This window comes from Hypanus sabinus, chromosome 13, assembly GCF_030144855.1.
Source record: "Hypanus sabinus isolate sHypSab1 chromosome 13, sHypSab1.hap1, whole genome shotgun sequence".
Classification (NCBI taxonomy): Eukaryota; Metazoa; Chordata; class Chondrichthyes; order Myliobatiformes; family Dasyatidae; genus Hypanus; species Hypanus sabinus.
The window spans coordinates 17,460,794-17,474,123 of record NC_082718.1 but is presented as its reverse complement, the minus strand read 5'-3'; the positions used below and the strand labels follow the sequence as shown (position 1 = coordinate 17,474,123).

Sequence of the window (13,330 nt, the reverse complement as noted above, 5' to 3'; positions counted from 1 at the left end):
GGTGAATCTGTGGAATTTGCTGCTACAGCCAGCTGTGGAGGCCGTCTTTATGTATATTTAAGGCAGAGATTGACAGATTTTTGATTGGTCATGGCATGGGCGATATGGAGAGGGGTGGGGGGCAGGAGATTGGGACTGAGAGGGAAAATCAATCAACCAAGATGAAATGGTGGAGTAGAGTCCATGGGCCAAATGGCCTATCTTATTGTAGCACAATATCTTTGTGTAAGAAGTGAAGGAGTTTAATGTAAAAGAAATCTGATTACAATTTCCTGCACACTCTTGTAGAACACCAGTTTGGTTCTGGATCTTACATACACCTACATTCTACTTCCTATGTGCTTGTGCATGAAGGGATTTAGATATATGAGTGGTACCAAGATTTATACAAGCCTGTCACATAGAGAAATATGTTGGCATATGCATAGCATGCAAATAGTACGGGGCAGGACCTCACAAGACAGATGAGGATTATTTTTGTGCAGCTTGAAGGAGACCAGCTTAAATAAATCCATGTACTTAGAATCAGACATGTGAATTCTCCTATAGTTACCACCCCTTAAAAACTTTTCCTGTGCCTATTTCCATCCCTTCACTGACTCTAGGTCACCTTTGTGCCTCCTGCTATCAGTACCAGCTGGATCGCATATTCAAGTATAGGATATAGTTCCCTGGTCTAGAGAAGGGAGTGCCAATATAGTTGTTGACTTAGTATCATTCATTTTAAGCTAAAGCACAAAATATAATTTTATTCCTTTTTCTCTTTGTTAAAAATTGAAATACTTTGCATGTTATGTAATCTGTAAATCTGAAATATTTTTAACTTTAGTGGTCTTCTACATATATAACATCACATGTGACCATGTACTTTTTCTCCTTTTACAGACTGCCTTGCAAGGAAAAACGTGTTTAAATCAGTCCAAAGTCAAAAACACTTAAGGCTACCTTGGCTCTCAAATTTCATTGGATTCCTCTGTCCTATCAAGTCATCACTTGGTTACAGGGACCATCTGGATGTCAGGATGCAAGTGGTTAGGATTATTATGTTACTCCTTCTTTGTAGAGCAGCTGAGTTCATGAAAAGAAGAAATGGCAGCCAAAGAAACAGAATGAAGAACTGTGGTGAAAATTGCCTCAGAGACAGATCCAGTCACGTCAAAAGATATGCTCAGTTCCTCAGAACCAAATGTAGTGCAAGTCTGTATGTGAATGAGAAACTTTTAACTTGTCAAGATCAGCAGCTCATTACAGTTCCTCGTAATTTGCCAGTGGATGTTGTCCATTTACAATTAGCAGGAAATAAAATTGAAATTTTAAAAAACTTTACATTTTTGACATTAAAAAAGTTGAAGAGCCTTGACTTGCAACGGAATGCCATAACAAGTATTGAAGCAGATGCTTTTGATGGCTTGGATGAACTAGAAACACTATTGCTGCAGCACAATGAATTACAATTTATTGTAGAGGACATCTTTATTCCTATCCCTAAACTAGAATACCTGCGTATCTATGGCAACCCCTGGAATTGCAGCTGTGAACTAGAACAAATAGTTAGGAAGTTACAGATACCTGGCCAACGAAATTTAGGCACCTTGGCCAAGTGTAAAAGTCCAAAAGAATTAGCTGGTTATAAACTGAAGACTGTCAATGTGAGCTTGCTCTGTTCTAAAGATCAGCTTCCTGCACCAGTACTTACTCCTCCTGATTCCACAGAATGCAACATTTACATTTTTCCAAAGTCAAGAATAGACTGTCAAAATAAAGGTTAGTATGACTTCTGAATTATACTTCTACTTTGAACTGTTAGCCCTTTAGTTATCACTCAGTAATAGACTTACAAAGCAATGCAAGTCTTTGCTGCCTTCCATCAGTCTAACCATAATGACATATAGAGCTTACACTTTTGGAATTGTCCCAAAACCATGTTTAGAATGGTTATTCTTTTGTTTTAAGAGTTCTTCCAAAAGATATCTATCAACGGCTATTTCATAAACTGGATAATCAGGAATGAAAGCCTTGTAATTTAGTTAAGTTTTTCACTTAATCAATTCTGCAATGACTTATAAATAATTATGTTTCCAAAGTACATCTTTACAATTTAATGAAAGTTATGTAAACAAATTCAAGTAATCTTGTATCTTGTAAAGATTATGATGACAGATTTAAAAAGGCACATTTTCTGATTGAATTATTTAACACAAGTTCTTTTTGCAATCTTCACATATGACATCACAAACAAGAGAAGATCTGCAAATGCTGGAAATCCAAGCAACACACAAAATACAGGAGGAACTCAGCAGGCCAGGCAGCATCTATGGAAAAGAGTACAGTCGGCACCTTGGCCTGAAGTGTCAACTGCACTCTTTTCTGTAGACGCTGCCTGGCCTGCTAAGCCCCTTCAGCATTTTGTGTGTTTTGCATATAACATTGGTCCAAATGGTTTACGTTAAACAATATGGTTTTTACTGCAATGGAATTGGCACTAACTAGAAAACTAAAACTACTCTGCCCTCTAGAGTAGCTGGATTGCTAGTGAACTGAGTAAACAACTGAATATATCCTTAACTAATCTAATTGAAGAATACTTAATGAGACACACAGAATCTATGGAAGCATGTACATGGTAGCATAATTAAATGATGCAAAATGGGAATTGAAATAAAGAGGGAAGGGAAGTTGGGATCAAGTGAATTCATGGAGACAAAACACAAATGTTATTATTTTTTAATTTTCAAAAATAATTGCAGTTGCAGATCATACTAAAATAGAGGGTTATCAGTATATACAGAGGGATCTTGATTAGCTAAATGAGCCAAGAAATGCAAGTTGTTTAATTTAGATGAGTGTGAAATGTAGCATTTTGAGAAGAGAAATGAACGTAGGACTTCTACAATACAGTGTAGAGTCCTAGGGAGCATTGTAGAACAGAGGGACATAGGAGAACAAGTTCATGGTTCTTGAAAGTGATGTCACAGTTAGAAATGGTAGTGAAAAAGGATTTTGGCATACTTGCCTTCATCAGTCAGGGCACTGAGTATAGAAGTTGAGATGTTAAGTAGCAGTTGTAAATGATGTTTGTGAGGTCACATTTGGAATATTGTGGTTCTGTTTAGGTCACCCTGCTATAAGAAATATGTCATTATGCTGGAAAGAGTAAACAAGGATGTTGCTGGGATTTAAATGACTGAGTTATTGAGAAAGGTTGAGCAGATTGATATACAAAGATGCATACATCGGGATGCTCTTTATCAACTACAGCTCAGTATTCAATGTGATCATCCCTCAAAATTGATCAATAAGCTTCAAGACCTTAGCCTCAATACCTCCTTGTACAACTGGATCCTCTATTTCCTCACTTGTAGACCCTTGTCTGTTCGGATTGGCAAAACCGTCTTCTCCACAATCTCCATAAGCACAGGTGCACTACAAGACTGTGTGCTTAGCTCCCTTGTTCTACTTGCCTGACACTTATGACAGTGGCTAAGCACAGCTCCAGTGCCATAATTACATTTCCTGATGCCAAATCAAAGGTGGTGATGAATCAGCATATAAAAGGGAGGTTGAAAATCTGACTGAATGGTGCCATAACAATAACCTTGTACTCAATGTCAGCAAGACCAAAGAGTTGATTATTGACTTTGAGAGGAGGAAACTAGAGCTCCAAGAGATCAGAGGGGGAAGGGTTAGCAACTTTCAATTCCTAGTGTTATCAGCATTTAAGAGCAATTATGAAAAAAAAGCACTGAAGCACCTCTACTTCCTTAGAAGTTTGCAAAGACTCAGCATGACATCTAATATTTCGACAAACTTCTACACAAGTTGTCCATTACCATTATTCGAGGGTTTAATGCGAGGGTTAGGGTTATTTAATTGCATTATTTAACTGTTGTCCATCAGATTTCTATAATTCTTTCAGTGAAGAAATGCTCTTTGATGTCATTCCTTGATAGCTAAATGTTAAAGTTCATGCCACATTGAGCTTCTCAGGCAGAGGAAATACAACCTTTTATCAACCTTTTAATTCATTCCATCATTTCCTCCAATGATCCCTTTCTTTCATTCATTCTATATTTTGATTCAACAGCAAAACTGTCTTTGTGTGAATCTGAAAAATATGTTCTTTCGTGACAAGATCTGCTTTGATAGCAACAAATACAGAATACGCTCAACAAATGAGACAACTGTGAAGAGAAACAGAATTAACATTTCAGATCAATGACAATTTCTAAAACCAGAAATATAGTCCTAATGAGAGATCACTAACACGAAACATCAACATTTTTTCTTTTTTCTGCTTAGTAATTCTAGCATTTTCTGTTATAATTTCAAGTTTCCAGTATTTGCAATATTTTGCTTTGCAAAAAGAAAACTCACAATTTAGGAATGTTTAGAAGGAACAATGATAACAATAAAACCAATTAACATTAATTTGTCATATACCAAAGTAATCTTATGTCATTTCTATCTGAACACTATTAGGGAGTTAAATTGAGCATTGCCAATATTTAAATTTATCTGCTAATAGCATATATTATTTATTTTGATACAAGTCCAGTTGTAAATAAATGGCGACTGCAGAAATATCACACAACCATAATGTTGGGTGACGGCCAGTAAGCTTGCTACCACAGAGAAGGCTTTAGGTTAAGCAGAATTATGCAGCCAGTGAGATGGGCATTTTCATCACTATCAGCCCCTTATATTAATATTACATTATATTAATATTACATATTAATTGTAAGACTGAATTTCAATACACAGTACTCAATAAAAGGTTGCTATATGTAGAACATTACCTTTGAGTTTTACTTTTCTTACCCAGAATTGCAAGTCTGAAATGTTTATTTGTGAATATAACTGTATTATTGACATTGTGTCAAACACATTTAGTTAACTTTGAGTGATGATTAGTTTAAATTCAAGCTCCAAACTTCATTAGAAGCTTGTTCAAATGTAGAAAAAAGAGATAAATAAATTAGTCCTGATGAAGGGACTCAGGCCAAAATGTCAACTGCTTATTCCTTACCATAATGTTTCCTGACCTTGGTGGTGAAGGCAGATATGATAGGGTCTTTTAAGAGACTTTGGGATAGGCACATGGAGCTTAGAAAATTAGAGGGCTATGGGTAAGCCTAGTAATTTCTAAGGTAGGGACATGTTTGGCACAACTTTGTGGGTGTAGGGCCTGTATTGTGCTGTAGGTTTTCTATGTTTCTGAGTTCCTCCAATATGTGCATATGTTACTCTGCATTACCAGCATTTGGAGAATCTTTTGTGTTTATAAATAAAATATCTATTAGCTGGAAGGCCTATGGGACACCCAGTGCATCCCAACATTGCACCCCAGGTCCATTGACTGCACCAGGTAATGGAAGTCACCATTAACTGGGAACTTAACTGTACCAGCAATTTAAATGATATGATTGTAAAAAAAAGTCAGAGGCTGAACATTTAGCTGCTGACTGCTCAAAGCTTCTTCATCATCTACGAAGACACAGTGATTTTGCAGCTGCTCAAAATCTTGGGCAACACAAAATGCTATACATTCTCTGTTCCTGTTAGTTTCCCCTGAATGCCCCAGTTTCCTCACAAAGTCCAAAGGCTTACCAGTTAGTAGGTTAAGTTGTCATTATAAATTGTCATGTGATTAGGCTCGTGTTAAATAGGTGGGTTGCTGGGCTGTGCATCTCATTGGGCCGGTAGGCCCTGTTCCATGCTGAATCTCTAAATTAAAAAAATCTCAGGTCAGGCAGCATCTATGGAGGGAAATGGACAGTTGATTTTTCAGGCTAAGACCTTTTATCAAGACCGGAAAAGAAGGGGGCAGAAGCAAAGAGAGGAGCACAGGCAAGCAGGAAATCGTTCCATTTTTAAGATAGGATCTAAGAAATAAATTAGGAAATTATAGGCTGGTGAGCATGACATCAATAGTGGGTAAGTTATTGAAAGTTATTCTATGGGACCGGATATAGTAAGCATTTGTATAGACAGGGACTAATTAGGGATAGCCAACATGGCTTTGTACATGATAGGTCACACCTAAACAATCTTATAGTTTTTCAAGGAAGTGACCGAGAAAGTTGATGAAAGTCAGGTAGTGGATATTGACAACATAGTCTTCAGCAAGGCCTTTGATAAAATTCTGCATGGGAGGCTGGTTAAGAAAGTTCAGTTGCTTGGCATTCAAAATGAGGTAGTAAATTGGATTAGACATTAGCTTCACTGGAGAAGCCAAAGAGTGGTAGTACATGATTTCCTCCCTGACTGGAGACCTGTGACTAGTGGGGTGTTGTAGGGATCAGTGTAGGTCCATTGTTGTTTTCATCTATATCAATGATCTGGATGATAATATTGTAAACTGGATCAGTAAAGCTGTGGATAACACCAGGATTTGGGGTGTAGTTGACAGCAAGGAAGACAATTAAAGCTTGCAGCTAGATCTGGAGCAGCTGGAAAAATAGGCTGAAAAATCGCAAGTGGAATTTGCTGCAGACAAGTGTGAGGTGTTGCACTTTCAGAGCATCAACCAGGGTAGATCTTACATGGTGAGTGGCAGGGTACTGAGAAGTGCAGTAGACCAGAGGGATCTGGGAATACAAATCCATAATTCTTAGAAAGTGGCATCACAAATAGATAAAGTCACAAAGAAATTCTTTGACATATTGGCCTTCATAAATCAAGGTAGTGAGTGCATATGTTTGAATGTCACACACAGTATGGTGAAGATTTATATGATGTTGATGAGACCTAATTTGGAATATTGCATGCAATTTCAGTCACCTACCTACAGAAAAGATGTCAATAAGATCGAAAGAATGCGAAGAAAATTTACAAGGATGTTGCTAGGAATTGAGGAACTTAGTTACAGAGATAGTTTTGGACCTTATTCCCTAGCGAGTAGGAGAATGAAGGGAGATTTGATATAAGTATACAAAATTACAAGAGGTATAGATAGGGTAAGTGCAAGCAGGCTTTTTCCACTGAAGTTGGGTAAAAGGTGAAATGTTTAAGGGGAACATGAGGAGGAATTTCTTCACTCAGATGGTGAAAGTGTGGTAGATGTGGGTTCGATTTCCACATTTAAGAGAAATTTAGATAGGTGCATGGATGGGAGGGGTATGGATGGCTATGGTCTGGGTACAGGTCAATGGGACTAGGCAGATTAATAGTTCACCATGGACTAACTGGGCCAAAGGGCTTGATTATGTGCTGCAACGTTCTATGATTCTATGAAATAGGTGACCACTCTAACACTAGTCCACTCCTACAATGGCCACTCCTCTTATACCTTGCTTCTTTTTATTGGCCCTTGCTAAGTTACCAATAACCCAAGCAATCTCCCACTCCGCAGACAAGTCCCAACAGGCCCCATTTGCTTTTTAACCCTGGTGTGTAAAGTTCACAATGAACAGTCTTCGAAGGAATACTTTCCCTTTAGACTACATATCTGCCATATGTAGTCTGCCATCTGACAGCTCCCTACAGTGAGATCCTACTTCACACTGACACTCTGCCAGTTCCATGATGTTGGCATCCCAACAATCTTCCAACTCACATTTATCAATTCTAGATACCATCATCACCTCTTTCCTTGCCCACCATACAGTCCAGATATGGAGTCGAACAGACAAAATAAAAATGAGCCCTTTTTTCCCCCGATATACATTAATCCCATTTTTTACTTCTGTCTCAAAAGAATAAATTTCACAACACATGTCAGTGATAATAAATCTGATTCTGATTCTGATACCATATCACTAGCCACGTCACTGGAATCCAGCATAACGACCTTCTGTCAAAGAGAATGAGAGGAAACAGACAACAAAGATTTTGAATGGGCCAGAGAGAGAACTGGCCCTAAGGATAAATGGGAATAAATAAACAAACATATCAGAATATAAGTAGTATTTGGCAAATACAATGTCCTCATGCAATTCTGAAGTCTTTATTTAAATGAATATTCTGTATATTGGGAGAAGTATCTCTTGAGATGCCCCACAGCCCAAAATGTACTCTGCTAATTTGGCAGCACCCATACCTGAAGAGGGAATGTACAGGATGCTGGAATTATACAACAGAGAAAAGTTGGACTGGGAAAAAAAAAATAAGCAGAAGACTTCCTACGAAAACAAATGGCACATTTTTAAGCTTGTAAATACCTATCAGAACACCTACTTTTACCCCCACTATACATATTTCTCTTGAGTGGCTCCTGGAACTCTTCCATCAATGGGACTACTGACTTTGTTCTTTTCTTCTCTGATCATTCTTTTTCTGCTCTTTTTGCATTCCCCGTTCCTCCCTATCACCTGACTTTTAATTCCTTTTCTTCGTCAATGCACTCCTGCTTTTCTATCCCAACCTGCTGCACATTCCTCAGTCCGTTCCTCTATTTTTGTACATATATTTATGTTTAACATTAATACTTTACCCTTAACATTTTTTTTACAGATTTGGAAAATGTTCCCAAAAACATACCTGATGAAGTACTGGAAATTGATCTTTCAAGAAACAAAATCAAGCGATTGGATGCCAGGAATTTCATGAAATTTAAAGAATTAGAACTATTAAATCTCAGCAGCAATGCAATAGATCACATAAATCCTGGTAAGAACATTCCCAGTATATGCAATTGTAAATATGCTGTTTTCGAAAAAATGAATTTTATAGTCTGCAAATTAAAAAATCTATCTTAGAGTATAAAAATATATTGTAAATATTGAGGTACAATTTTCAATCTTATGAATAGCTTCTGTTTATGTAAATCACAAAGACAAGAAAGTATCCAGCCACCATTGATAAGTTTGAAAAATATTACTAAAACATGTAACCTATGTATATAAATAAACTGAAAACACAAGAATCCACTCTTACAAATTTTGTGCCATTTAGTAGCAGTCTTGAAAAAAAATGATAGCACATTTCAGTTTGATGAAATGATCAAAATAAACTATATTTAAAATAAAACATATGAAATAATTTCCAAGGAAAACCTATTATGATATTTTTCAATTTCAGCTGCCTTTGTTGGTCTTCTCCGTCTGAAGGAACTGGATCTATCTGGAAATCTTTTATATAACTTTGAATATGGAGTCTTGGAGCACCTCTATTTTATCGAGAGGATAGTTCTTACCCAAAACAGGTGGAGGTGTGATTATGAGATCCACTACTTGGCTTATTGGCTGCAAGTTCACTACACTGTGGAGTTTGAAGGCCTTGAATGTACAGAGCCCAGTGAATACAAGGGCTGGACTGTGCAGCGTTACATTAAAAAATATTATGAGGGTTGCCCCAAAGAAAAGTCAGTAGCAGATTTTGATCCTTATGATTCTGATAAGTTAGAAGAGGAAGAAACCAGAAAGATACCTTGATATGTTGAAGTTTTAAATATTTCATGCTTGTCCTTTAAATATGAGATAGAATATGTATATAACCAAATTTCATACAGGCATTAGATATGTCAAAATCACATTGTTCTAGTCTGTATAGGTTAGTATAAAGGGTTCATATTACACACATTCCACCTCATTCATGGAATTTCAATAAGCTTTTCCTGATACAGCATTAGTACTGAGAAAGTTGATACTTATATATCTTATTGTATGGCTGCATTTCTCATGAAACTTTGTAAGGTATCATATTCTTTGTTGCAATTTAGAAAGCTGCATGTTTGTAGCATAATAAAGAATACACCAGCTAAAGATATTATACTTTCTAGTCAATAAGCACCTTTCAATGCCTTATTATTTTGTGCTGTTATGATATTGTACCATGCATTGAAAAGTTTTACAAGTTGTTTTTATGTATCTATGTAAAGAAACAAACAGAAAATCCCATTTAATTTCTGTATTGTTATTCATGAATTCAGATTTCATAGCCAGACTTTTTATACAGGCAGTCCCCAGGTTATGAACGAGATCCGTTCCTAAGCCTGTCTTTAAGTCAGATTTGTACGTAAGTCAGAACAGGTACATCCAGTCTTATTTAGCGTCAGTTAGTCAAATGTTTGTCTTAGTATATAGTATATATTTTTCCTTTCTATGCATATAAAACACTTAAGAAACACTTCCAAATACACTAAAACATCTTAAACATAATAATATAGTACATAATAATAATAATACAGTAATAATAAAAGTAACTACGTACAGTTTCATTGATGTCTTGCATACCGGAAGGGGCATTGGTGAGGTAACGTTATGATGGACCTGGTGCTAGAGTCAGGGATTGATTCTGCTGCTGGAGAGGTGGGGTTTAATACTGGAGTCAATTTCTTGAAGTAGGTATCAAGGGAGGCTTGTACAGAGCTTCTCTTTTTCTCGTCATAAATGGCTTTATAGCAGCTGAGGTCCTTGGTATCTGCACGGTAAACTTCGGTGAACCTCTCTGTATTAGGATCTCTAACTTTGCCATCTCTACTTCAATGAGACAAAAGGCTTCAGCTAACTCTTTCGTCACAAACTTTTTCAGTTCAGGAGTTCCTAGGTCCTTCAAATGCAATCATCTGCTGCTCTAGTTCCATAAGGTCTTCATTAAAATGGTGGACAGCGTTCTCCTTCCTCGAGCCAATGAACCACTAAAGCCGTGCAATGTTTTCATGAGTGTCACAATGTAGTGCGTGCATTCGTTATTATGAACCATTGTATTTAACTCAAATTTTCAATATAATAGGCTTAATGGCAGTCTGTCCATAAGTACGTCCATAAGTCAGACGTTTGAAACTCGGGGACTGCCTGTATATTTGTTTTTCTCTTTGCCCCAGCTTTTACCTGATTATCTTAATTTTTCTCACAGTACAATGGTGGCAGTCATGGCAGTGACCGTACTCCTGATATTGGAAAATGTAACCAAAAATCTGTAAAGCTGTAGAATGTTTCCTTTGCCAACGGACATGAAACTCCCAGTGGGTTCTGGTTAATTGGGACACATCGAGACCTGTACATTTTGGCCCAATTAAACAGTTGCCCCAATGAGCTGAAGTTTCGTTGAAAGAGTTAAAAAGGTATTTTTAAAAAACTACCATTTAACTGAGTAACAAATTATGTATTTAAACATAATACTGTAAGAAAAAAATAGAACACTAGCAATACTACAACAGCACTTTAAAACTGTGTATTAATTCCTAAAATTCACTGACAGTGGACTTAACCATTATAAGCTGCTGAGAACAAAATCAGTGCAAACACCTAGTGTAAGTAAATTATCCATTGCTTTCTCTGAACCCGGTAGTGTTGTGTGTTTGTAGCCAAGGGAATGGTTCAGCACATTACAATTAAAAAGGGCTGTTTCATCAGCCTTGTAGATATCAACTGAACAAAATCTTTGAGGCAAGTCAGGGAGTTTTGTAGACTTGTTTCTGCACTTACAGCATCAGCACTATCTTTCTTCCTGAATTTAATGTGGTGCCAACATTTCCATTGATACAACTATCTGTTGCTTTAAAATCTTTATGACCAACATTTGGCTAGCTCCTCTGACTCGTCTTTATAATATTGGCATACGTGCACACACACAGACACACATACATGCCTCCTGCAGTTACAATGGAAAACCATTGATTGAATCCTCCTCAACATCTGGATTTTTACTTTCATGCTTTCATTTTTGGGATGTTCCCTGTTGTCCTTCACACAATGATCATTCTTCACACAATTTATCTTACAGGTGTATCAAGCATGCAGCTCTAGATTTTGGCTCTCCACTTATCTCGGCCAGCCGGTGATTCCCATCCCTATTCTCACATGTCAGTCATTGGCCTCCTCTTGTGCCAAGATGAGGCCACCCTCAGGGTGGAGGAGCAACACCTTATATTCCAGCTGGGTAGCTTCCAACAAGATGACATGATAACAACACACACAAAACGCTGGTGGAACACAGCAGGCCAGGCAGCATCTATAAGAAGAAGCACTGTCGACTTTTTGGGCCGAGACTCTTCATCAGATGGCATGATTATTGATTTCTCCTTCCAAAAAAAAATTTCCCCTCCCACCATCCTCTATTCCCCACTCTGACCTTTTGCCTCTTCTCATCTTCGTATCAATTCCCCTTGGATCCCGTCCTTCATCTCTTTTTCTTATAGTTTACTCTCCTCTCCTATCAGATTCCTTCTTCTCTTGCCCATGACCTTTCCCAGCCACCCAGCTTCACCTATTACCTTCCACTTCACTTCTTTCCCCTTCCCCCCACCTTTGTATTTTGGCATCTTCCCCCTTCCTTGTCAATCTTGATGAAGGGACTCGGCTCAAAAACATCAAATGTTTATTCATTTCCACAGGTGCTGCCTGTTCCTTCAGTATTTTGTATGTGTCACTTGGATTTCCTGCACCTGAATAGTGACAATGAGTAGTGTTAGGCAGATGGATTTTAATTTGGTCCAGTAGGGTAATTTTTTTTGGTTAGTGTCAAATCTTTTTGTGACATCTTGGTAAGGATCTGAAGTTTTTAAAGTCAAAATAGAAAACAAAATTATCAAAAATCACTGCTTTTTTTAATCAGCATCCATTAGTCCAAACAGATAACATAATACAAGCACATGCAACAGATGCTATTTAAAAACTGTTCATTTTAAACAGTGCTGTGTCTAATGGCCACACAAATGGATGCGACTGATGCTAGTTGGAAACTGTTTGGCAACAGTCTCCTGTTCCAAATAAATTAAAGGAATCCCAGCTATTTTCTCAATTAGTTTTTGTTCTTTAAGAGTTGTCCCAAGTAAGTGACTCCCCAATTAACAGATGGCCCAATGAACCACTATATTTTAACTCAAATGCTACATTGCATTGAGTATTAGTTTGGAGTAAAATGATGAAAGTAGCAATTACAGAAAAGTGTCAAAAGAACAAAGTAAAATTCAAAAGATGGAATAATAGTTTTGATCTTACATAACTTGTAAAGATCATATTCAAAGAATTTTGAAAGGACATAACTATTAGTAAAAGGGGCTCATCTCTGCCTTCAAAAAGAGCAAATGTGAATCAGCAGTAAATGTTGACCTTGCCAGCAATAGACTCGTCTTATAAATAGCTGTTAAAAAAATAATCAATGGCAGCATTCAAGAGTTAAAAGCTAGCCTTGCAATTAAAAATCTTACTGTGAGATTAAAATGTATTGTATCTTGGTGTCCTTAATTGAATGTAAGATCCTGTATTTTGACAAAGTATAACAATTGGTAAAGTCTGATAAAATATTTCAGTGTCTCTGTATCTTTTTCCAGCTTCTCTAACTAAAAGCTTCTGACCCACTTCCTGAACCAAATACCTGCTGTTTCACTGAACAGTCATAGGTGTTGAGCACAAATCACTAGTAACCACCACGGATTCAACATCTTGTA

At 37.1% G+C, this 13,330-nt stretch overlaps 2 protein-coding genes across 4 annotated transcripts in view; one reads left to right on the top strand and one right to left on the bottom strand.

The window, feature by feature from the left end:
* Window positions 1–13,154, top strand: part of lrrc17 (leucine rich repeat containing 17) — a 49,163-nt gene extending 36,009 nt beyond the window's left edge. The window contains exons 2-4 of the mRNA XM_059987214.1: window positions 886–1,764; window positions 8,452–8,607; window positions 9,019–13,154. Coding sequence (XP_059843197.1) covers window positions 1,023–1,764; window positions 8,452–8,607; window positions 9,019–9,371 — 1,251 coding nt within the window. The 5' untranslated portion in view covers window positions 886–1,022 and the 3' untranslated portion in view covers window positions 9,372–13,154. The remainder of the gene's footprint in view (window positions 1–885; window positions 1,765–8,451; window positions 8,608–9,018) is intronic.
* The window catches only part of fbxl13 (F-box and leucine-rich repeat protein 13), a 181,690-nt gene that overhangs the window by 96,644 nt on the left and 71,716 nt on the right, over window positions 1–13,330 (bottom strand). The window lies entirely within an intron of this gene.